The sequence below is a fragment of the Acomys russatus genome, chromosome 22, assembly GCF_903995435.1.
Source record: "Acomys russatus chromosome 22, mAcoRus1.1, whole genome shotgun sequence".
Lineage (NCBI taxonomy): Eukaryota > Metazoa > Chordata > Mammalia > Rodentia > Muridae > Acomys > Acomys russatus.
In genome coordinates this window covers 7,463,225-7,489,256 of record NC_067158.1, presented here as the reverse complement: position 1 = coordinate 7,489,256, position 26,032 = coordinate 7,463,225, and the positions used below count along the sequence as shown (strand labels likewise).

The following is a 26,032-nucleotide window of genomic DNA, read 5'->3' as shown; positions in this document are numbered from 1 at the left end:
ACAAGCCGCTTACGAAAATGCCTGCAAATTCTATCTTCTCGTTTCAAGTTCAAAAGCCACAAGTGCTTCCCTGGCTGAATATTCACAAGCCATCCCGCTCATGGTTTCAAAATACTAAAATAAGGTTAACTACCATGATGCCACCCGGGAAGCCAAATACAAGGAAGAGAAAGTCCAGATGGGATGAACTGCACATGCTGCGTGGCTTTCCTTATGTAAAGTAACGGGTCCTAGTAACAAGGCCAATACTGTTGGGGTGACAAGGGAGGTCTGACGTCAGTCCACTTTCTAGACAGCTTCTAAAAATCCATCAGAATCTTATGAAAATAAATATAATTCCATCTCGCAAAAACACCAGGTCGTGTCCTACAAAAATCTTAAAAAGCCAATAGGTTTATAAACACCTGGGGTATGGGGGCCATCATTGTAATGGGTACAGGAGTGGACTGTGTACAAAGAGGGGGGGGGGGAGAAAAAAAAAAAAGAAGACCTTCACGGTCACATGATTTTGGAGGAGAAGGGAAACAAATTGGAAACTGAGGACCGGCAGCCAGAGGAAGGACAGAACCAGCCATCCTGCCATAGTGGGCTATCTTCAGCTATCCCTCCGCGCAAGGTGTGGGGCTGAGGGCTTGGAGGCCCCGCTGCGACCTACTCAGGAAGACTGAGGGCCTTTCACCTACCGTGAAAGCACGACGTGGGAACTAGCCAGGCCAGGCCCTGTGTGAAATGTAGCTCACTATGGATCTCAGCATTTTAAATTAGGGCTTTGCAACTGAGACCAGATATCAATCATCTCCTGAGGTTTCCTGCTATGCACTAACATTAGGTCTACATATGAACAAATATTCTTTTTATTTTTTTCTTCAATATCGAATGTCCTGAAGCCTTTGTGTTTCTCTGGAACAAGGCCCAGTTTCTGAAGGCACATGCCAGTATAAACATCATCGATGGGGTAGAGGTGGACCCGGTCGGTTATGCTGTACAGCCTCAGGGCCAGGGGGCCGGAATACAGGAACCCCCCGCCCCCCGCATACGGCGGGTAGACCCCAGTGTAGAAGACTTCCGGGATGTAGTACTTGAGTTTCTTATCCCGATGGGGCCCGGCGTTGTGGATCACATCACCTATAAACAGATCTTTGGCTTTGCTCTTGGATAAGCTGTTCAAGTAATTCAGGATGTGATGGGTGTTCACAAACACATCATCGTCGCCCTTGAAGACGAACTCCGCATCGGGACAGGAAGTGCTCACCCACCTGAGGAAGAGCACTTCCTTCAGAGACAGGTTGAAGAACGTGTCCCTGTAGTTCCACATGAGGATGTCCCGGTGTTTCTCACTCTCAAACTTGAGCATGTCTGAAAGGTCAGGGTGGTTGTCCTCGGGGGGTGTCTTGCCCAACAGGAAGACTCTCACCACGGTCTGGTTCCCCACGTTGGTTTCTCTGCCCCAAGACTCCCGAATCGCTTGCCTCCTGGCAAAGTGAGGGATAAGGGATTTAATCGCCAGCAGCAGGAAAGGTTTCTTCGCACATTTCTTCGGTTGATCTATAAGCAGCGAGTAGTTTCTGCATCTCAAATACAAGAGGAAGTCTTTAAATCTGTCCGGCAGACTATTAAAATCGGCCACGGCTGTCATGACCGCCGAGTCCGGCTCGCAGTAGTTGAGATGGCTCGCGTTGGGAGCGGCGTCCGGCTCGCCCGTCTGATTGGCCAGCCTGTTGAGGATGGGGTTATACCACCTGTTCAGCTTCCCCTGCTCCCTGTTCCAGTAGGCCCGCGGAGGGCTGGAGAGCTTCCAGAACTTCTCTTTGGGGATTATTACTCCCCCCTTGCCATTTTTTTCTTGACTATTGTTTTTGGAGACTTCCACAAGTAAATAAATGAAGACATTTACCATCATCAGGACCCCCAACAACTTTACTCTTCGACGTCCAACACTCATGTCTCATATCTGGAATGGAAAGGGGGGGAAAGCATATCAGTTAGCTATAGATTTCATTCCCAAGTACACTTTAGGTCGGTTTTATTTTTTTAATCTTTCCTGAGCGTGGTGAAGCATGCCTTTATTTCTAAAACTACGCGGTGAGACCCGTTCTTTATTTTTTTTAATCTTCTTGTGAAGAATGTTTTAGAATAAGGACTCCCAACTCACCCATTCTGGCTCAAATTAAATCTCCAGTTCTCCATCTACAGAATAGTTGTACAAAATGTGGAATTTTTTATACAAAGCTTTTGAAATCGTGCCTGCCCCCACTGCACTCACCATGTAAGCCATGGTTATTTTGGACACTGGGAGTGCAGAAGCAAGCATCAACTACATACACAACTGTTTTGCTGAAGATACATACAAATCAGTGCTGTGCAAACTACCTCGCCTATAACTCACAACAGATTTTAACCCTGTGATCCAATATGCACCGGTACATATAACATTGCTCTACATTACATATTACAGTATGTACAGTGTCCTGTCGCTCTCTCTCAATCTGTCATCTCTCTAAAAATGCAGACTCAACCTTGAACTGTTTCCTAACCGAACAATGTAAATAAAATAAAAACTTGTGGATTGTTTTAGGTTCAGTGGCTTCTAGCAAAGAGTCCCAACGTGAAAAAGGGATCTGTTGTGCTGAGACCGCTGGAAAGCGTCCACTGTGGCCAGTTCAGGTGGCAGGGATTCAAGGCCACTTTGCGTCTCCGGTAACTATCTAGTATTTGTACTGACAACTGTCAGACACAGCGAAGTCCTCCATAACCACAGAGCCAAGACACAAGAGGGGCTAGAGAGACTGCTCGGCAGTTAATAGCCCTTGCTGCTCCTGCAGAGGCCCCAAGTTTAGCTCCTAGCACCCACGTGTCAGCTCACAACCATCAAAATTCCAGGTCTGAGTGATCTGATGCCGTTTTCGGACCTTCTCAGGCACTAAGTACCCACATGGTATGCACGCATGCAGATAAAGATGCACGTGTGCGTGCACACACACACACACACACACACACACACACACACACACACCCCAAAAAATAAAAATATAAAACAAGCCTGCCTGTACCAAGCAAACACTGCAGACTTGCCCCTCTGCCATACTTTCTTAATGCAGCACAACACAACAACTATTGCACAGTGTCTACAGCGACAGCCGCCTTGTGAGTAAAGGAGGGATATCAGCGCACACCGGCGGAAGCCTGGAGCAGTGGTGTGCACCTCTATTCCAGTACTAAAGAGGGTAAGCAAGGAGCCTGGGAGTTCAAAGTCAACCTTGGCTACCTGGTAAGTTCAAAGCCAGCCTGAGGCTACACAAGACTCTCAAACAAAAAACCAACATGTACCTCTGAGGGAATGTGCTGGATTATATGCAAATGCACCATTTCAAAGGACTTGAGCATCTGCGAATTCTGGTATCTGTGGGGATCCTGGAACCCAAAACCTCCACAGACACCAAGGGGAACCCAATAAGCTGCAGGGTTTTGTCTCAGGTGGTTTGTTTTTAGGAGGCCGGGTCTTGTCACACTGTTTGGGGCCCAATCCCAGAGCTCAAGGGCATGAGATCCTTGCTGGGTGTCTGGGCCTTTTCATTTTAAAACATTTTGTTTTAACCTCGCACTCCCCCTAAGCCACTGCACATCTAAGAGGGTGCTGCATGTCAGAAAGTGGCATGCTCAACTAGGCAGCCTGCCCTATCTCTGTACACCACATTTTCCAGATCCCAACCTGAGCCAGCAGGAAGGAACGCTGCCCTGTCACACAGCCTGAACACTAACTGCTCATAGCCTTCTCAGGCCAACACCATTGGTTAAGTAAATCTTACAAAATCTTGCCAGTATCTGATCCAGATGACAAATTAATCATTTAATTTAAAAAATTACAGCTACTTTAAAGTTTGACTGTTTTTTAGAAATAAGGTTATACGTATCTAAAACTGGCTTCAACCTTACTATGTAACCAAATACAGCCCTTAATTTCCAATCTTGCTGTCTCCACCTCCCAAGGGCGGGGTTCACAGAGATGTGCCACCAAATGCAACTCAGTCCTTTCAAAAGATACTTTTAAAAAGTAAATGGTTCCCATTCTTTTTGCAGGCATCAGGCTATTGTGTAGTTTAAATTCTGACTTTCTGTCTAAATGTTGTGTAGAATCTGCTCCCCAATTGTCCTTCTGTTATGTCAACAAAGCAGCTTACAGCCAATGGATGACCAGGGGGAGAGAATAGGGCTGGACTTCCTGGCAGGGGGCAGGGGGCCACTTAGGGAAGAATCAAGACTGAGAGGGCGAGGAAAATTCAGGAGAGAGCTGGAGCCGAGGAAAGCTACAAAAGTGCAAATATGACTGGGATGTTTGCTGGGAGTAAGACAAAATAGAAAAAAAAAAAAAGAAAAAATAGCATAAAGGGTTAAGAACAGACTCAGACTGCTCAGATTGTGCTGTGAAGCCTTGTATTAGAGGCTCAATTATTTGTGTGGTAGCCACTGGGTCAAGAAATAAGCTAAGAGAAACAAACAGTTATGTAAAAATTAAATTCAACATCCTTTACTCTTATTTTACATGTGTGAGTGCTTGCCTGTGTGTATTCATGGTGCCCAGGGAGCTGTCATGTGGGTGCTGGGAACCAAACCTGGCCCTCTGCAGATGCTCTTAATCACTGAGCCATCTCTCCAGCCCCCCCCCCCCAGAACAACCTCAAAACAGCTATCTTTAAATCGATAGTTCTACTGCTAAAATGAGCTCTTTGTGGGGCTGAGGAGCACTTGCTGTGCCAACCGTGGAGCTGAGTTTGAATCCCTAAACCCACTAAGGCTGCACCTGCACAGCGCGTCTGTCACGCCTGTGCTCGCTCGCTCTGGATTCAACAACAACAGCAACACAAAAGTGACCACGCATCAAAGAGGTTAGACGATGAGGATCAGCACTAGAGTACACACACACACACACACACACACACACACACACACACACAGAGAGAGGGTGGGGGGCTTTCCTCAGAACTCCTAGTCTCTTGGTTGTGGGCTCTTTCTCCTCTGCAAGAGGCAACAGGCAAAGTATGAGAATGAACAAAGAAAATTATCATGAGGAAAACATTTGGAAAGGTGCTCAGAGGGGAAAAACAAAACAAAACTGCGATTACAGACAAAAGCTGAACACTGGCCTAGATGTTCAAGTTACTGAATCGAGATACCAACAAACAGAAGACAACAGTTTACAGAGGAAAACAGGGAAGTGCGCACATGCGCGCGCACACATACACACACACTTTGACATGGCAGGCTGTGCAATTCTAGAGCTAACTACTCTAAGGCGCAGTGTGAAGAGCAGGGAAATGACTGCAGGAAAACCAAGGAGTCAGCCACACATGCAGGATGCGGGGGGCCGGAGATGAATGGAATCCAGAGCAATGTGGCATTTCTCTTAAGTCCACCAACCCTTCTTTTAAAATTTACTTCATTAACCAGTTATACATGAGTGTTTTGCCCACATGTGTGTCTGTGCACATACTGCAGAAGCTGTAAGAGCTTCTGGAACAGGAGTTACATACGGGCTGTTCTTGCGAGCCACCACATGGCTGCGAGGGACAAAACCTAGGTCCTCTGGAAGAATAACCAATGTGCTTAACCCTCGGCCACCTCTCCACTAACCCCTGGAACACGCAGACGCGCTCGGAACCCTCTAAGGAACGCCACCCTCTCAACTGTACTTGCTCAAGAGGCCAGTCTATGCAGCATGTTCCGGCGGCCCCTTACCCTTAGCACTGTTACCCTACCCCCGGCCAAGTTCACGGGATGCCACTTTAGGAATGAAAAACTAGGAACGGGTGCTGAATAGTCCCAGGAGTCCAGGGAAGCCACCCTAGAGTGGGGCTCTCTTCGTGTGTACGGCCTCATTCCGACCCAGGTCCCTAGTGGCCTGGTTTTTTTGGGGGGGGGGCTGGCTCAAGAACGAAAAGGTTGGAGGCCTGGAGTCCAGTGTACAGATCCGTGGCCCAAAGCCTTCAAAGAAAGGGAAACGGGAGAGCTGAAAAAGCTCCTTTCTGGTCCCTTCAGGAAATGCCAGCCTTCCCCAGAAGACTCTAAGTCCCCAAAGTCCTAAGTCACCTGAGCAGAGCGGTGAGAAACCCCGGATTCCCAACTGCACTTCCCCCGGGGTCAGAGGTCACCTCTCACTTGTGACCTTGACACTGACTCTTGTATGAGAACTTTGCTTTTAGACCCTGACAGGAAGTGAAGCTCACAGAAGGGAAGAAAATAAGGCAAAAATCCCATTAAAAAAACAAAAAACAAAAACAAAAAAACTGTGGGAAAAGCTCCTTAAGCAGTTAAGTAATCCCCACTAAAGATATAAAGCCCCATTTTTTTGTGGTTTCCTGAGCCCCCCTCCCAGCCCCCAGGAAGTCACATTGCTTAAAAAGAATTTAAGAAATCCTTACACCAAGGCTAGAAAAGATGTCATAACCCCACACTATGAGGCCCAGAATTTTAAAGAAAAATCCTATAGGCAAACACCAAATGCTTAACTTTTTTCATCTCTTCTCATAGGGATGGGCACTTTTCAGATTCCCACACCCAGGTTTCTCTGTGTAGTCTTGAAACTCTCCGTATAGACCAGGCTGGCCTTGAACTCTGCTTCCAAGTGCTCGGCTTCAAGCTGTGCACCACCACCACCACTCTGCTAAGAACAGACACGTTTCAGACTTCTACAACACCGCAGCTGACTTTAAAAATAAATAAATAAATAAACAAAAACCAAAAAACAACAACAAAAAGCAAAACAAAACAAAATTCCTTTTTTATTTTGCAACTGAAATATTTAGAAAGGCGAGCCTGGGGCAAGAAAGCGGTTACCAAACATAGTCGCTCTGCTTAAGCTATGTGAACCCTCAAACAAAGTACAACACGCTAATGCTAACGGCTTCTGGGACAGGAACACCCACTGCAAGACTGAGGAAGGTGCCTTACTGCCGCCCTACTGCCATTCTTATCCGGTGACCACAGGGAGCCCCGAAGCTTGGCTCTCACCCACCCTAGAGCCTGTACCCACCGCCTCCCAAGGCTCCGCCCATATCCCAACCAGGCTGGGACCCAGGTTGGCTACACCTAGCTCCAAGTGCAGTGCCGCTTTTTAGAAAGGCTCTCAGACACAGAAGAAAGCATGACGACGGGGAAAAAAAAAAAAAAAAAAAAAAAAAGCATGACGACGTCTGTTGGCACCTGGAGCTGGCAATCCTACCCAGCTACGCTAAATGCTCTTCCCCTCGCCTGCCACGAGCACCCTGAGCACCGGAAGTGACTAGGCCCGCCCAAGATCTCGCAGCTGCTGAACGGCTGAGCTGGGAGTCCATGGAAGTGGGTGAAGGGTCATTGATGAAAGGAGTTAAGGAGCACTGGTCTTGTTTTTAGTGGCCAATCTTCTTAGAATAACTTAAAACTATTTCACTCCATTATTCACATTAAGTGTTTAATTATTTAAAAAATTAGACTTAAAACATTTTGACCCACAAAAGTTCCATAAGCTAAAAAAAATCAGATTCAAGAGGCAGGTAGGAATAGTAACATTTATTGGATTATTCTGGTAAAATGTATCGTAGGCTGGCCATCTCATAAATGACAGAAGTTTCCCCAGTTCTTGGCTAAGGTTGAGTCAGGATTTGAGCAAGGGCAGACTTGCCCTGGAGATCCAGAGAGGGTTACCACATCACGAGGCCACTAGCAGCGCCCTCAGCTTTCTCCGGGACCTCAGAGACCCAGCCACTGGGGCTCAGTTCCTCGTTTCTTTCTTGACTTTGATTCTTAGTTTCTTTTTCCCACACACCACAAAACAGAGTTGTCAAAAGTCACCAGTTTTAGCATTTTCCTGATGTACTAACCAGCAGCTGTGCAATCCTAGCCTACAGCCTCCCCCCCTCGCAGGAGACCGCACACTACCACACCCAGTCAGTTTAATTGTAGCCAGGGGCAAAGAAAGGCTCTGCAGCTACACACACACACACAGGCCACCCAGACCCCCGTCCTTCAAGGCTGACAGGACACTGGAAGCCACTGAACTGTGTGCTGCTAAGAGGTCTCTTCCAGTTCTGAAAAGACTTAAGCAAGCTACTGGCCAGACGACACTTGACAGTGACCAGGGGGACCATGACAACCTGTCCTCGCTGAGCCGTGACCCTCTTTCAAGGATCTCAGCCATAGCAAGGTAGATACCCAACAACAGCCAACCAGGGACAGCACTAGCAACACATCCAAGAAAAACCTGCCGGCATCAGGATGCGCTGCCCCCAGTATCAAGGTGCTATGGGGCTTGGGCCTTAAATGCCCGGCAAAGGCCTGGTCCCTGCCCCTGACACTCCCACCAAGTGGTCTTAGGACCGTTGGGGAAATAGAGATGCCCTAGTGGAAGGAAGCTGGGAAACTGAGGCCCAATCTATTCCTTTCTTCAACTCACTTCCTCACTGTCACTCGATGACTAGTTCCCTCAGCTGCATGCCCCCACCAGGAGGTGTTGGGCCACCACAGGCCCAAATGCAATGTGACAAAGTGACCATGGACCAGAAGCATGGGACAAATAAACCTTTTCCACCTTCAAGTCCACTTTGCCACAGCAACAGAAACCTTGGCGACACACTTTAGAAGTAAAAGAAAGGCATGACCTTTCTAATAAAATAAAGGTGACCAGACAATCCAACTCAATCTCACTAAAGCAAGGCTAGAAGCCAAGCTTATGGCTGTACACGGGAGAGTGAGTTAGAGGCCTCTAAATGGAGCCTGGCTCACTGCTGTTCAAATCCAACCAATCTCAGAGAACAGGAGAGAAGCAAGGCCAACCCTGCTGCCCTAGCCTAACAGTGGGCACTATACGCTCCTGTGCCCCACTGCGCTGGGAACCTGCTTTCCTGACACCTTCACCTTCCTAGCTCCCATCCGCAACCTGCTTCCTGCCCACCTTTCCTAGGTCCTACACACACACACACACACACACACACCACACACACACACACCACACACACATACACACACACACACACACACACACACACACACACACACACACCCCTTGCAGCTAAGCGGTTCTGTGAGGAGAACAGCTTCCAGCAAAATAGCAGATGGCATATTACCAGGACGGGCGATCAGCAGGACCAGACGGTCTGGGCCATTCCTGGCTAGGTTCTTGCCAAGGCTGGGCAGGGGAACCCTAAGAGTCCCCTTGGCACCAGGTCAGGGAAGCGTGGCTGCCAGTGCTTTCTGTTGACCAGCCATGGAGCGACGACAGGCTGAGTCTAAGGAGCTGGGTCCCGAGTTACCAGTTTTCCCCTCCTTATCCAAACTTAAAAGGGAAGAGCGTTTCCAGTAAAGTCTGCCACATGTCCCCACAGGCAGAAGTACAGATCAAAGTGTCTGGCAGGACATGTTCTGATCCTCACATACCCTCCTCTAGAGCCCATTATGGCTAATTGGCGCAAATGGAATTTATCATTGAAATAAAATTAGTCACAGGGCTAAGCTAGGATCTATCTTGTGCAGAGCATCTTGCCCAGCATTCGAGAGGCCCTGAGTTCCATCTTCAGCACCAGGAACAAAACAACATAAATCCACCTCTGTATGTATCCTTCAAATAAATGTATGCAGACCATTCAGAAAAGGAGAAAAACAAACAACAGAGGTCACCTGCCCAGGCTTTAATGAAGCTGGAAAGAACTGTACACTCCTCAGTGGAAAAGTTATGTAATTTAAAAATGGAGTTCGTGCCAGTAGGTTGTAGCGCACACCTTTAAACCCAGCACTCAGGAGGCAGATGCTGGCAGTTAGCTGAATTTGAGGCCAGCCTGGTCTACAGAATGAGTTCCAGGACAGCCAGGGCTACACAGAGAAACCTTGTCTCAAAAACAAAAACAAAAATACCCCCCCTGCCCACCCCACCCACCCACCCCCACCCCCACCAAAAAAGGGGAAAACAAAAACAAAAAAACATAAAACCAGGGCTAGCAGATAGAAACAGTCTAGACATTCAATCAGGCCGAAAGCCAGTCTGATGTCTTCCGTCGGATAATCAAAGCTAACCTACTATTTACTTGACCTCCCCACCCGTTTCCTCATGTGCACATGGGACTGATACAATCTACATGCCAGCTTACTCTCTGCCACACCATGTCATCCAACAGCCCTCCTCTGTGGCTCCTGCTTCTGACACCAAATTGTTCTTCACTGACTAATACATTTTCATCCACCCACTGAACCCTCCAAAAGGAGGACACATGGTTTATCACTTCTAACTCCTGAAACTAGCTTTGGATAGTTTCGAAATGTCTAACAGACAGTTTCTCTGGTTCTGGGCACCAGGGGAAAACCCCAGAATTTCTTTCTCTGCTTCTTTTTCCTTCTCTCTCTCTCTCTCTCTCTCTCTCTCTCTCTCTCTCTCTATCTCTATCTCTCTCTCTCTCTCCAAGCCCAAGTCATGTCCTGGGTTCCTCCCTCCATTTTGTCATTTGTTTCTCCTCGCTGTCGTCTCATCTCCTTTCAGTTGAGCCCTGCACCTATACGCACCCCCAAGAACCCAAAACTTACTGCTCGCTACAATGCCTGGCTCCCAAGCTGATGGGTCCCCTACAGGTGCCATGAGGTCAAGGCATGACTCCAGTCCCCGTTCTTCCCCGAGCTGGAGCTCAGGACTCCCACCTAACTAACACCAGCTCCCCTTCCTCTCCTGGTCAGGGTGGCCTACACATAGACAGACATCTGCTCCAGGCAAGGGCTCTGTTGCCATTACACAGCAAGATGCTGCCTCAGAGGCACCGTGGTTCAGCCTCCGACAAGGTCACAGAAACAGTGATTATAAAGTAGAAACTGGACCGATTCAATACATACGACCTTGTCTGAAAAAGATACTGGAAAAGTCACTTACACATGGGCTGGTGAGTTCCACGAGTCTGTAGTGGTCAGTGTCAGATTTGAGAGGAAATCTCACAGCGTTCCCCAAGAGGCCTTCCCTCTTCCAGAGAATGCTAAGTCACTACAGGCCAGGGCAGCGTGGCTCAGGGCCAAGCTTTCGTGGCTATCTCACTAGACAGCCAGCCCCACAGGGCCCAGGTGTGTGCACATGCAAGCTGAGGGCTGGGTGCAGACTTGTAGGCTTCACTATGCTACCACAGTAAGAACAACCCACTGCCAGGTTCTGAGGGAAACGGTGCCCCAGCACCAGAGAAGGTGAGAGAAGCAACCCATACCCTAGAAAGAGAATCACACACTCGCCACTCTCAGACAAGAGCCCAGGAGAGAGAACCTCTCCACCCTACCAGCCAATGAGAACCATCAACTAATAAACTTATAGTTAACGGGCCCAGGTCCGTTTGCAGAGGTCAGACAACAGCAGGTTCATGTGCAGCAGAGAAGCAGTAAGTAACCAATGAACCAGTACTAGCTCACAGTCTCTGTACCATCAACCCAGAGGCATCGCTAACAATGCCCTTCGTTCCTTGAACCTGCAGTTCAGGGGAGGCTACCGAACAAGAGTCCGGGCACAGTGAATTAGCAGAGTGGATGAATGGCACAGCTTTAACTGGCAGCAGGGGGGGTGTATAGCAAGGCTATTTTAGAAGTGGGGGGCAGGGGGTGGACAAGAACTAGGGTGGAAACACAAAGCAACTGCAGACAGATGAACTCTGGAGCCACTAGGTCAGAGTGGATAGGAGCTGGTGGCTCCATGCATGGGCTCTTGTCGTTAGAGAGACCTGCTGCTGCTGCTGCTGCTGCTGCTGCTGCTGGTTAACCTGACAGATGCTTCGGCTGGGCTGCCAGACAGATTACAGGACCCTGTTTTTTTTCACACCTGTGCTTAAAAATGAAAGCTGATCGGCTGCATCACATACAACGTGAGGTAAAAAGAAAACAAAGGCCTCCAACTAGAATGTCTATGGTGAATACAGACGCAGTTGGCTTTGGGGTTGCTGAGGCACAGGTGGTTTAAAGTCTCCTCCCAGCTCCGCACACACCTGCCCACAGACACAGCTCCTCTGCCTTACCAGCTGCTTACCAACAGCATGGCATGGACTCTTTGGATGCCCCCCTAACTGGAAAAGTGACAACGTGCCACCTATCTTTTGCCATATTTCAGGAAAATGGCATGAGGACACATACTTCTGAAGCCATTTAGCACGGGAGGTAGTGTGGCCACACCCACCAGGGGGAGGTCACACTGACCTCGGTCACTGTACACCCAGGCACACAAGGTCACCCACTGATTTTGAACACTGTCCTTAATGTCACTAGACACGACCAGGTCTCTGTTTTTACCATCTTCTGGGGCGGGGCTGGCTTCTTTCCTAAGTTCCCTACTCTGTCCTTGGCCCATTGTTCTATCGGGATGTTCACCTGTGATTTCCTTTTCACAACCAGCTCCCAAATGTGAAGCAATCAGGTTGAGGACAGAGAGCTAGTCCCAGTGGAGCTGAGCTTTGACCTTTGAACCCAACCCAGAGTCTGTGCTCCTGCACTGTCTACTACCGGCAACATCAAAGAGGGCAAGATTCTCTAATGAAAAGCAGCTTTTAATCACAGCATTTGTTGATAGTTGAAGAGCATAAACAACACTAAAACAAAAAACAAAAAAACAGCCGAGCGTGGTGGCGCACACCTTTAATCCCAGCACTCGGGAGGCAGAGGCAGGCGGATCGCTGTGAGTTCGAGGCCAGCCTGGTCTACAAAGTGAGTCCAGGATGGCCAAGGCTACACAGAGAAACCCTGTCTCGAAAAAACAAAACAAAACAAAAACAAACAAACAAACAAACAAACAAAACAAAACCAACCCAAGGACTGAGATGTCTGTTTAAAAAAAAAATCAAGTTGAAAACAATATAACATCTAGCAATCAATCTCTGGACTGAGGCCACGCTGGTCAGGTAACAGGCATCACTCATGCCATGGTGGAATCCCCGTTGGTGTTTTATGACTCATGAGTTACTGTTGGTTAGTTACTTATTCACACTAAAGAATGAAAGATTGGCAAAGGCCTAAGCTAGCCCAGCCACAAACATGTTCCTGCAAACCTTCTGTAGAACTTTCAGCCTTCAGCTCCCTCCAGCAGCAGAGCCAGACATGAGGGAATCCGTGTGGCCACAACCCAGTCTCTCCTGCCCTGAGAGCAACCAGCCCGTGACAAAAGGCAATGAGAAACAGGACCAGGCACAACTGCGTTCACTTGGTTTTCCAACAACACACATAAATAAGCGGGCATTCCCACAGGTTCACAGCCCAGCTGCAGAGAGAAATGAATTTCTAGTCCAGGAAATCATACTGATTTCCTTACAGACCTTTATAGATTATCATCTCATTTAGAAAAGAGGACCAAAGTCCTGAGAGACAAGAGCCTCAGGGCGCTAACATCACCCACAGGGAGGACCAACACATCACTGTCAACCGGCAGTGAGATGAAGTCTTTTTCCAGTCTACAAGTTTTAGCTCATGAACAAAACAACCCCCTTGAACCTCTCATACACACACACACACACACACACACACACACACACACACACACACACACACACATCCTCTTTGGGATGGCTTTTTATTACTTCTTCCTCTGGCATCTCCCGCACATTTATCTGACTTATCACTCTGTGATAACAAGTCTGAAAAGACACCAGGACTCTTATCTCTTGTCAGTCTACACTCCACAGACAACAAATGTGAGGACAAGAAACACATCAGGCTCTAGGGGCGGGGCGTGGAGCGGGGCTGGGGCAGGGGGCGGGGGAAGAGGCAATGGTAGGGCATGAAAGGAAAACTTTTCTGTTGTCACCTGGGTCTGAAACCATGGTGGCCTTGAATTCCCTACCCCCCGGGGAATGACCTTGGGCTCCTTGTCCTCAGGGTTGCACCTCTCAGGTGTGCTGAAGTAACCAGCAGATACAGCTACCCCTCACAGCTTTACGGGGAAGCTCACTCTTTCTGACCAAGTCTCTGACACAGCCTGAGCCAATCATCCTTGGATACTTTCACACACGGGCCACAATTTCCCTCCTAGTCCTTGGCTGGCTACTTGCCAGTCCCCGTCACACGTCTCCAGTAAGGTCTAATGCCTTTTCCCCTTAACACTTCACTCACTATTACTAGGGCCACGTTACCCGGAGCCACCCTCAAAACAACAGAGGTACCTGAAAACACCTCTCAGGACACAGTCACAATCAAATTGGTCTATAAACAAACACAGGCTGGAGGGACGGGGGAAAGAGAGGACGAAGGCAATTAAAAATTAATTTAAAAAACGCACAAGCACAAGCATAGATTACAGTACTGGACTAGAAACAGGATCCCATTATATAAAGGGAGTAATTGCTTCTGGCAATAAACAGCACACTGGTCTTGGCTTGGTAATCTTGGCAGCTGGTAGCTGGGGGTTGGCGATCCCGTTTCCATGGACTCATACACTAAAAAGCCAGTAAAAGCAGCCAGGGTCAAAAGTGTAAGTAACTGTTAGACCAACTCCTAGGGGCAAATGGGCAGGCATTTAAATAAGTCTTCTAGACATTTCCAAATCAAGGATAGAGAGGTGGCTCAGTGGTTACAAACACCTGCTGTTCTTCCAAGAACCCAGGTTCAGTTCCCAGCACCTACACCGAGAGGCTCAAACCACCTGTAACTCCAGCTCCAGGGAATCCAAAGCCTTCTGGCCGCAATGGGCACACACATACGTGGCATGTGCATGCATGGACACACACACACACACATACACACACACAGATTAAGTAAAAAAAAAAAAAAAACTTTCAATCACGTACGTAAGGCTAGACATGATGTCACACTCCTGCATGTCCTACATGTCCGTCCATCACTTGGGGAGTCGAGAGGACAAGTATATGTGAAGACATGTGAGTCACACAGTGAGACTCTGCCTCAGAACAACAAACGAACAACAAACAAACAACACAAATTTAACGTGTCCTCAGCAGATCCTCTATGGGCAAACTATCTTCCTCAATTCTGCCAAATTATATTTGGTAATTCCTGTGCTCTGTGAAATATAGTTTGAGAACATCTCCATAACTTTCCTACAAATACAAAGGCTTATTACCTTCCCTTCCGAAATAAAAGCCATAACCTCTAAGTCAGAGGGCACTGTGAGCACACTGTAAGTTGGGACTGCACTGAGCACATTAATAATTATCCTGTTTTTAAAAAAAACATTTATTTATTTATTATTTATACAGTATTCTGCCAGCATGTAGGCCTGCAGGCCAGACATGGGAACCAGATCTCACTATAGATGGTTGTGAGCCACCATGTGGTTGCTGGAAATTGAACTCAGGACCTTTGGAAGAGCAGTCACTGCTTTGACCACTGCAGCTATCTATCTCTCCAGCCCATAATTATCCTCTTTTGTAACGCCAGTAAATATTTAAACCTACACCAATGACATCTGTTGTGTATATATGTTAAGTAACCTAATAAATTGCTTTGGGAAGTCTCAACTTCTCCGCTGTTAGGACAAAGGCTTGCATTGACACATTTTCCCAAAAGAGAACATGTCCTTGGTTACTGTGAAGAAGACACCAAGGGAAACAAGAGACCACAGGGCTCCTGCACTTACTGCGTCACGGTCTTTTAGAGGACAGCTACCGGACTCTTCTAAAACCATGTGTGAGAACTGCGGGTGTGGCTCGGCTTGATAGGAGCCTGTCTGGGCTGCCAGAAGCCCTGGATTTGATCCTCGGCACCACACACCCCAGCTGTCCGTGGTACACACCTATGATCCCAGTAGGAATAGAAATTGCATGGAAACCACAGCAGTGCCTGGGGATGCAGCAGAGAGGCAGAGCACTCGGCTAGCATGCCTCAGACCTTAGGTTTCATTCTTAGCCAGGCAAAACAAACAAACAAACGGTGATGGTGGAACGCATTACTTGGTATATTATATATTAACTCTAGTCCTTGTTTGCTCTAAGTAGGAAAATTTAAACTAGTTGCACACTTAAGTCCTCAGGCGCTGTCAGAGTGATCCTCCTAGCTTGCAGTATACCCACAGAGGGCCCACAGAATGCATTAGCCAGGAGAACCATTACAATGCCTCCTTCCTGGCTGTAGGGAGAAGCTGGCCCCTAAGATCCGAAACTTGGCTGAGGTTCCCCTGTGAGAAGCGAGAGGCAGCAGGAACTAGAGACCCAAATGCTGTCTGCCCTTTGCCCCTAGGTCAGAGCAGTATGGAGTAGCAGGGCTAAGGGGAGCTGACCTCCTAGCCATCCAGAAGTGCCACTCTGAAAACCCTTGACAGAAGGCTCTCCCTTCCCAGTGCCACCCAATTCTCTCTCCAAGGCCAGGAGAGACAGACTGTACACTCCACCTCAAGAGCCCCGAAAGATGGGTGCTCCCCCAGCACCCCTCCAGTTAAGAGCCATGCAGCTCTCTTCCCACGCATGGTGCAACCTCTGCAGCGCCCCCTTTTCTCTATGGTAAGGAACCTCTAGTGACATACGACCCTGCGCTGGGTCCCTTGGGCCCCATCTGTGATTTCTCCCCAACCTCTTGGATGCTGCCTCGATTTCCAACTCCTTACTGAGAGGGATCTGCCACAGTCTCAGCTAAGTTGTTTAAACATTAAAATAAAGCATATAGATTTAAAACATAACCCTGAAAATAGTTGACATTTTGGCCTTTCATCTCAATGTCCTGTCTAAAGGCGGGGTGGAGAAACCACTCAGTCATTCAACCAAGTCTAATGGCTCCATATTTAAAGAGGCAAAACAAAGTAGTGATGGATCTTTCTCTGCCTGCTTGGCAGGAAAAAATTAGCGTTCATTCACTCTACTGGCACAGCGTGCAACAGACAGGAAACCCAGCGTCTTTTAACAAGTGATTCCTATCACCTGGGTCTTCAATCCCAGCGCAGACCATAGGAACCACAGGGCTGCAGGGCTGCAGCCCTGCGTCCTCCGCGGCTGGCGCGGTTTACCTGCCTTACCCTACCCAGAGACACTTCCCTCTCCTTTGTGCTTAGTGCCTACTGTAGACAGGATACCGGCAGGGTGGGGCAAGATCAGCAGGATTGCCTGAGGCTTCCCAAAACCAGATTTGAAATGTTCCATTATAAAGAGATGTTTGTTTTGTTTTGTTTTTTAAAAAGAAGATCCAGCAGAACCTTGAGAACAAATACTCAAAAGAAAACATTCGGTTAAAAATAGTATTCATGGGAGGTATTTTAGGTTCATTTGAAGAGAATCAATTCCTTATGTGGCAAGGAATAGTAAAATGGTGGCCTCTCATTTAAAACTACCAAGGCGAATGAGGCACAACTGGTGCCCATCAAGGAGCAACTCCAGGAGCCCAGAGCTCTCAAGGCCTCCCTCCTCCAAGATGGTCAGCACCCAGCTTGTCCCACAGAGCCTGGTGCACCAGCACAGTGCGGGAGCTACAGAGGTAACAGCGATGGTGTTTCCGTAACTTGTGTTATTTTTATTGTTGAATCATTATTTTCTATTCTTTTTTTTTTTTTTTTTTTCATCTTTAGTTGACTTCCCCTCTGCAGAACTCAAGGATTCAGAAGGTGGCATCCGTTTCTAAACACACTTTAATCCTTTTTACTGTTAAGGCAAATAATTCAAATAATTTGATTTTTAAATGTCATGGGCCTCGCTTGATGGACCTAAAGGGTTCATTTAAGGGAGCAGACACAACTGGTAGTGCATTTCAAAGGACAACTTCTTTTTTTTTTTTAATATATTTTATTAATTTATTCATATTACATCTCAATTGCTATCCCATCCCTTGTATCCTCCCATTCCTCCCTCCCTCCCATTTTCCCCTTACTCCCTTCCCCTATGACTGTGACTGAGGGGGACCTCTTCTCCCTGTATATGCTCTCTGTATCAAGTCTCTCAAAGGACAACTTCTTAAAAGCCTGAACTTGAACTGTTAAGCATGGAGTTAGTTCATGGCTCATAGGATCTCGCTAGAACATGAGAACCTTCACAGCACAGACTTGGAAAATTCACTTCACCCACCTGTGTGTGAATGTGACTCCAGGGCATCTAAAGACAGGGTCTCACTATATATCCTTGGCTAGTCTGGAAAAAGTAGACCAGGCTGGGCTTAAAACTCAAGAGATCCACCCGCCTCTGCTTCCCAGCGCTGGGATTCAAATTATGCTTACCAGACAGCCCTAAAACTGTATACAAATACAAGTTTGTGCAGAGGGGTAGGAACCACGGCCTTTAACCATTTCCCATGGTTACCAAGATGCTTGTCATCAGCCCCAGAGTCAAAACCACCTTCAATAAATCTCCACTGGGCTGGTCATGCGGCCTGGCCCAAGGCCACTGTCCCAGACTCCCACTCTTATAACAGCAGACACTGCTCCCCTAGGGTCTGGGCCAAACAGCAACCCCAATCTCTGCACTGTCTGGTGGTCACAGGCATGCTCTCCTGCCATGTTCCTAGCCCTGCTTGGCCCTTCCCAGTACATCTGCTGACTTACAGGCCCAACACTCTTGTCATGGCCTCAGCCCCACTTTCCCCTAATACCTCCTCTTTCTCCTGACTTTGGCAGCTTTGGATCTTGGCCAGGGGCCTCAATGTAGGGACAAATAGTAGTCCCCTTGGCCCTGGGCAGGCACTCTGGTCCCTGGGACCCTCCTAGACACCACCCCAAACTCTACTCAATCACATCTGCCTGGGCTTGGTTCACCCTCCTCCACATCTTCCTGAGGGTTTCCAGAGGCAACCCCCTACCCACCCCACAATGAGTCGGGGTTTTTTTTTCCACCTCTCATCTCTGTCAAACGAGAGGAGGCGTACACTTTAACACTGGACCACCCACCCCCCAGGACCAATGAGGTCAAGTCAACAAATGGCAACATGCAGTTCCTAAAACCGACAGAGGCTGGTAAACATGGTGAGCAGAGGGGAATGAAGGGCAGAACTAACACCACTAGGGGGAAGGGGTGGGCGGGGAGGGGGAAGGGGGGGGTACACAGGAGCCGAAGGCCAGGATAGTAATGGGAGGGGAGAAAGGAACAAGGTGCCTAGTAGGAGGCACCTGAGTTTCCAGTAATATTGCAACAGAGACAGAAGTCAGAACAGAGAAGTGACCTCCGGCCATTTCGGTTTTTAACAGCCCCCTCTAGCTTGTGAGGACGCACACACGTGCAGGATAACAGGAAGCAGACTGTCTACAGGGACACACATGATACCGGGCCTCTGAGCCACCTCTCTGCCTCAAGCTCATCTTCCTCAACAAGGGCAAGAGCATTCGGTGCCTCTCCACTCCCTCCCAACTGTCTCTGCATGGTCACTAAGGTTGTGCTACCTCCCGCTGTTCCCCAAAGCTGAGGTGTGGCAAGGCTGTCCCCGGACCTTGGCTGCTGGAGCCTCTTACTGCACCCTCCATAGCCCTCAGCCCTCAGGCTGCTTTCCCTGCTCTTGAAGCGCCTTTTGTTTATCCCGCGTAGTGACGTCTCAAGGCCGCTTTCACTCAGGAAGCCTTTCTTGTCTGCTCCTAATGTAGCCGTAAGGAAGCACTGCTGACCAGCCCTCTCCAGACCCAAAGGGCGCAGAGAGGACCCACACCATAACAATCTACCTGTAAACACAATGGTCTCCAGCAACTATCCCCTCTCAAGCACTGCCAGGAACAACATGGCAACTTCTCTGAGCAGAAGTCAGTCACAGGAGAGGCCAGTGTCTCAAAAGGTCTCAAGCCTTTCAAAGACTTGATGTATCTCTCAGGTGCCCTCTAAGACAGACCCACAGGTGTCAATGGCACCTAATCCAGCAATACACTTTTTCTGGTCGTTCTAGAAGAGCTGAAATGAAGAGATGAGCTCCTAGAAGGGTACAAATGAAGTTGGTGACAGAAAGTTATCCTTAACTTGCAGTGCAACCAAAGGCAATTTCCTTTAAGATATCTTGAATAAATGTAAGTAAAAAAGATCCTTTTAGGGAAAAAAAGTATGATCCAAGTCGCATTTAAGGAATGAGAAGTGCCTCTTAACACGCAAGGGAATCATGTGAGCTGATACACTGAGAGTGGTTTAAAGGGCCAGAATGAAGCACGCAACTAAAACAACTGGCAACATGCTCTCGCTTTTGAAATAACTCGCTCACCAAACAAAGGGGCAAATGCTGTCTGAGCACTTGGGTGCTTAGTCAGGGCTCCTCAGGAGCTCTCACCACCTCACCTTCTAGCTCACACCGAGCAGGTGCCCAAACAGTGAGGCGTCTAAATGTGGCTCATCAGTGATAAATCAATGAAAGATAAGAGGTCAGCTTTAAGCTGGGCGTGGTGGTCCACGCCTTTAATCCCAGCACTCGGGAGGCAGAGGTAGGCAGATTGCTGTGAGTTGGAGGCCAGCCTGGTCTACAAAGTGAGTCCAGGACAGCCAAGGATACACTGAGAAACCTGTCTGGAAACCTCCCCCCCAAAAAAAAACCCACAAAGAGGTCAACTTTAAGAATGCATCTTATTTTAAACTAAATGTCACAGAGGATCTGCCCAATCTACATGTTGAATTCCAGGACATCCAGGGTAGAGAAAGTATTTGAGATTCTTAGCTTTGATGATGACATTGCTTGTTTAAACTGTGAATATGTAATTCCTTCAGCTATCACCTTCCCAGGTACAGTGTTAGTGGTTTACTAAATTTGCTCATATGAGATTATACATGGGAGCGGTCACCACAGCACAAAAGTAGAGGTCAGAAGACAGCCTGTGTGAGATGTTTCTCTCCCTCCACCATGCTCATGAGGTCCAGGGACTGAACTCAGATGGCAGGCTTGATGGCAGGCACCCCCAAACCCACTGAGGTACTTTGCCTGCCCAGGTACCTTAGCTGTGTCACTTTAATTTTCCTAGCATCTCACATTGAGAAGAAACAGGGTTCAGGGAGGCCAAGCAACTTGCCCATGATCACGGAGCTGGTGGCAAAACAGGATTTCAAACCCCACTGCTTATGAAACACTACAAATGCTATGGCTGACTGCAATTAACTGGAGGCCAGGTAAGCGCTGTGAATGACATCTCCGATGACCTCACCCTTCAGCGGGAGCAACTTTTATAAAAGAGCACAGTAACCTTATGAAGCAGATACAGTTTCTATTTCTTACCATAAACATAAACCTTCACACTATGTCTCATTAACAAAAAACAAAACCTCAGCTAACTGACTGCAACTTCATGTTCCTAACTAGCAAACCACCTGATCACAGCTCAGAGAGCCTTGCTATACTCTTAGAACCGATGACATTGAATAATAAGGTTAAAAAAAAAAAAAAAAGGAAAGCATGCCTACTAAGCAATACTCGTCCTAATCTCATCAGAGTGAAGAATCTAAGTAAACCTAGTTGAAAATTTCACAGAATGTGACAAGTATCACTTTTACTTATTTATTTTTGGTTTGTCTGTTTGTTGAAACAGGGTTTCTCTGTGTACTATCCCTGGCTGCAGACCAGGCTGGCCTCGAACTCAAAGATCCGCCTGCCTCTGCCTCCCCTAGTGCTGGGATTAAAGGCGTGCACCACCACACTGGCTGCAGTGTCAACTTCTTGACTAGAAAATTTCCCCACAGAATTAAAATAACTAAATAAATAAACTCTGCTGGAAAGACTATCTAAAGAGACACAGGAAATACTTTGTAATAATTTCCTACATTTATATAAGGAAATGTGGGCACCTAACTTCATAAATGTTAAAGTACGCATTATAATTTAATCAAATAGAAATGCTGGCTCTCAAAAAGGTTGGGTTTTGTTACAGTAATTAAGCTATGCTAAGTAAACAAAGCTGGCAACAAAAGTGAAAACCTCACAGTAGGGGCAACATTTCCGGTAGTACCCGCACCAGGAACAAACCCTCTATGAAACAGTGAAGGCTTCCTGCTTCACATCCAGGCTGTGTTCCGACTGGCAAAGCGGCTCTGCCAGCGAGTGATGATGAAATCATTACATCAATCCTCAAAAAGCCTCACCCCACACATGCACACACCTCTTATCCAAACAGTAATTGCCTCTCCAGAGAGGAATACATGCATCACGCCATTTGACTATATTCAGCAATTGCCCACTCCGGAAGGGAGAAAGAGACAGCTGGATGGAGCTCCATCTGGGGTAGGGCAGACTAGGTTGGGCTGGGCTGGGCTGGGCGGGGCTTATGTGCTGTCTCCTTTACTGGACAGTTTCCGTTAAGTAGTTAGGAAATACTTTTTGCTTTCAAAAGAAGTAAGCCTCACTCAATTCCTGCTTTAATCCATACACATACACACACACACACACACACACACAAAAGCCAGACAACTGACCACAGTGATTTTTTGACCCCAAAGCAGTTGCATAAGACCGAAAGACCTCTACAGTAATTTCTGAGTTTTGGTAGTTTATGTACCATTATTTGTGTATTATAGTAGGTTGTATTACTACTAAATATTGGCCTGCTTATAAAACTCGCATTTATGAATTGTACTTAGTAATTTTTGAAGAATGAACAGACGTGTCCAATAAGGCTGTTTTTAAAAATCCCCAAAGAGTCAAATATTATGCTCATTAAACTGGTTAGAATGAATTAACAGCAACCACCCAATGTGTCAAGATAGGTCAGGCAAAGACCCTAAATTATGAGTTATTTTCTCTTTGTTTTTTGAGATAAGGTTTCTCTATGTAGCTCTGGCTGTCCTAGAACTCAGAAATCTGCTTACCTTCCTCCCAAGTGCTGAGATTACAGGTGTGGGCCCCATGCCTGGCCCGACATTGTGGTTTAAAAACAGGACAGTAGCCAAGTGCAGTTTCTTTCTCTCGATCCCTCATCATCTGAAAAAAGCCCCACTCATTCTAATATCGATTATCCCAGCTTTTAAACCAACCAGTGGCATTTTAAGGTGAGCAATGGTTGTTGGATCTTGTTTCCTAATATAAGACTTAAAAAATATGCACACACATTTGGGCAAACAGTATAGTGGAACCTCAACAGTAAAATACCCGTCCCCCCTTCCCCTTTTTAGCATAACTGTAGTATGTTAGAATTAGGGAAATCTAAATGATTTTTGTCTTGTTTTGTTTTGTTTTCCAGGACAAAGTTTCTCTGTGTAGCCCAGGCTGGCCTTTTGACCTCGGTAATCTGCCAGCCTCAAGCCTTCTGAATGCTGGGATTACAGGCATTGCACCACATGTCCACACTTTGAATGATTTTTTTTTAAACAAGTATATCTTCAAAACCGTAAGCCATCTCGATGCCCAGGCCTTCAAAAGCAACAGGTTTGGGGAAAGGCAATTCATAAGCAAATTGTGCTTACTTTTCTCAAAGACTACCTTTCCCTTAGGTCTTAAAAATCTGCTCTGTACATCTGTCAAGCTTGGGTGACTTTAGGCTAGACAGATCTCAATGATCCCAACTGATGGGTGGTTTTTGGCCAGGGAAAGCTGAGGCCAGCAGGAACTTCGTTGTGATCTCTTGGTTAAGCATCTTATTTGTCCTCAAAAAACAAAAACAAAAAAAAATGGTCTTACAAACCAAGTATCCCGTTTTCCGAAACCAAACAGGGGAAACAAAGCTCATTGAAAAAAAAAAAAAAAAAAACTAAAGTCATTTAACAGCACGTGGTAGAAACAAGACTAATGACGAGGCTCTTACATTTATTCTGCATTTCTTTATACTTGCCATCGACACAAAAACACTAAGTTAAGAGGTACAGGCTGAGTCCCGAGGGGAAAAGCAGTATTCCATCTGCGCTGAGAAAGGAGTTCGGAGCAGATCTGCTGATAAACACATCCGTAGGCTCTGGAAAGGGTGGAAATTACTCAGGCGAGTTCTACAGGGCTCCAGCACATCTCTTTGGTCTTAAAACCTAACCAAGAATAAAGCTCTCGGACTGGGCGTAAAAAAACTTCCCGGTTCCACCAGGTTTCATAATCTCTATTCAAAAGAAACCGAAGTCGGCCTAGGACAGCGGATAAGTGATCTGCCTGCCCCCCCCCCCAAGTGGGTCCCCTCTCCGGGTGCGCATTCTGAACCCCCTTGAAGCACACTCTGGGCTGGGCCGCGGCCCCGCCTTTCTTGTTCCACCCCAGGGCCAGCGGCCTCCCCATTAACCATCCCATCACCTTCCGAGGCACATAGGCTAATAGAATCTGTTGTCACAAAATGCCCATTTTCACACTGGCCTCGAAACCTGAAAAGCACGTATTGCATCGGGGAGGGTTACAGCAAAACCGGTTTAATCGTTCCCAGCAGTCTACCAAGTTGGGGGTGTTGAGGTGACCAGCGCAGGCTGGGAAGCAAAGACCAGCCACCCTGTATTTGAGGCAGGAGCGAGCCTGCAAGCCAGCCCAGGTTACAAACTATGTACATTACTTTTCAAGATGACCTCGCACGCCGTGACACTAGGGAGGAGTCTCCACCGGGCTTCCTTTCCACGCAAGACCCGGGAGCTCAGAGGACCCTCGGCGAGTGCTAGGTGTTACGCCCTCAGAAGGGTTCCCGCCCCGCAGGTGCGCCCACCTGCTAATCGCAGGGCCAGCACCCCAAGCTCTGTCCTGAGTCTGGTTAATCATTCAAGGCGGGCGGCGTGGAATATTTTTTTAGAGGTCAAAGCGAAAGGCTTTCCCGAAGTTTCACAGAAACCAATCTTTGGGGACCCGGAGGTAACAGTGCCAGCGGTTGGCCGGGATGTGTGTGGGGGAAAGGGGGGGATGGAAATCGGCGACCAGTGGCTCACAAACACCTGATCTGCCCCTGCGGCACGGGAGACCGGCGCAGTGCGCGGGCGGGCGGGGCAACACACCGCGCGAGGCTCGCCCGCCGCCCAGGCCCGCGTGTGCGGGGTGCAGTGCGGCCCAGGGTGCCGCTGCTCCCTCCCTGTGGGTGCAGGTAAAGAAGCCAGGAAGGAGGTCGGGGCCCGGAGACTGGGGAGATGAGGAGGATGCGAAGGAGAGGAGAAGGACCCGGGGGAGAGGGAAGCCCCGCAGGAGGAGAGGAGGCCAGCGAGGAGATCCCGGAGGTGCAGAGGCCAGGGAAGTGATGTGCGGAGGCCAGGGAAGTGAGGGTGAGGAGACGGGGAAATCGGGGCGTCAGAGGGACCAGAAGGAGCAGATGCGCAGACACCGCTGGAGCCACAGAGGAGCAGCGGGAGCTCAGGGCGCCCGCGGCGACCGGGCGAGGACCCAGGGCCGGTGCCCACACACCCGGCCCTACCTTGTTCAGGGGCAGCTCCAGCTCGGTGGGGCGGGGCGGGAGATCGCGGCCGCATCCACGTCCCAGCCGCGCCTGCGGCTCAGCCCCGCGACCGCCGCCGCTCTCGCTCCATGCGCAACGCGAGGACGGGCGGCCCGGCGAGGTCTGGGTGGCTCCGGCTAGCCTTCAGCTCCAGCACTTGTTGCCGCCGCGGCCGCTGCGCCTCACTCCCAGCCGCGGTTCCCTGCACCGCCGCCGCCCGCCGCGTCCCTCCGGCCCCGCCCCCGCCCGACGGGCCAATCAGACGCCGCCCCACCGAGCGCGTCACCGCCGGGACGGCTGCGCTCCCGCCCGGTGGCCCAAGTTTGGGAAAGGCTGAACTTGTACCCTCCCTCCAGTCGGCGCCCAGGCCCCGCCGGGATCGCGTCCCAAGACCCTCCCAGGCTCTCCACCCCTCACTGCACCTAGAAAACCCAAGGCTGCTCTAGGGAGAACGATCTCCAAAGACGTACTCCACCTCCCACCCCGAGGAAGTAGCCTCCCCCAGAAAAACAGCAGCTACAGAGTCCCCATCCCTGCTGAGACCCAGAGTCTAGTCCAAACTCAGCTACGGGGGCCCCTCAGTGCCATCTACGCGGCGCTTGATGAGAATTTTGATTGTGATGGGTCTTTTCGGGCCAGGGCCGGCGTGTGGTTGATGAAAGGGATCCATCGTGGGAGGTGAGAAGTAGGGAAACCTGGACCTAAGTGGACCTGACCTTTAGTCTCTACGCACCCAACACCTGAAGCCATCCAGGTGCTCAAGGCGTGAGCGTGCCTGTTTGGCCCCTTCGGTGGTTGCGAAGCCACCAAAGATAGGGGTTCCCACGTGGTTCCGCTCGCGTCTCGGGAAGCCAGGAATGCAAAATGAAG

The 26,032-nt window shown here is 48.6% G+C and overlaps 1 protein-coding gene across 2 annotated transcripts; it reads right to left on the bottom strand.

Moving 5' to 3' along the window:
- Positions 1 to 651: 651 nt before the first annotated feature.
- B3gnt2 (UDP-GlcNAc:betaGal beta-1,3-N-acetylglucosaminyltransferase 2) lies at positions 652 to 25,349 on the bottom strand. 2 transcript variants are annotated; one of them, XM_051164958.1, is made up of 2 exons: positions 25,142 to 25,349; positions 652 to 1,951 (listed from the first exon to the last, which is right to left on the bottom strand). In XM_051164958.1, exon 2 carries the CDS (start codon positions 1,940 to 1,942, stop codon positions 749 to 751), a length of 1,194 nt encoding a protein of 397 aa, XP_051020915.1. In that variant the 5' UTR covers positions 1,943 to 1,951; positions 25,142 to 25,349; the 3' UTR covers positions 652 to 748. The 2 variants fall into 2 exon arrangements, with proteins under 2 accessions (XP_051020915.1, XP_051020916.1); XM_051164959.1 differs by lacking the exon at positions 25,142 to 25,349 and adding an exon at positions 23,582 to 23,900.
- Positions 25,350 to 26,032: the final 683 nt, after the last annotated feature.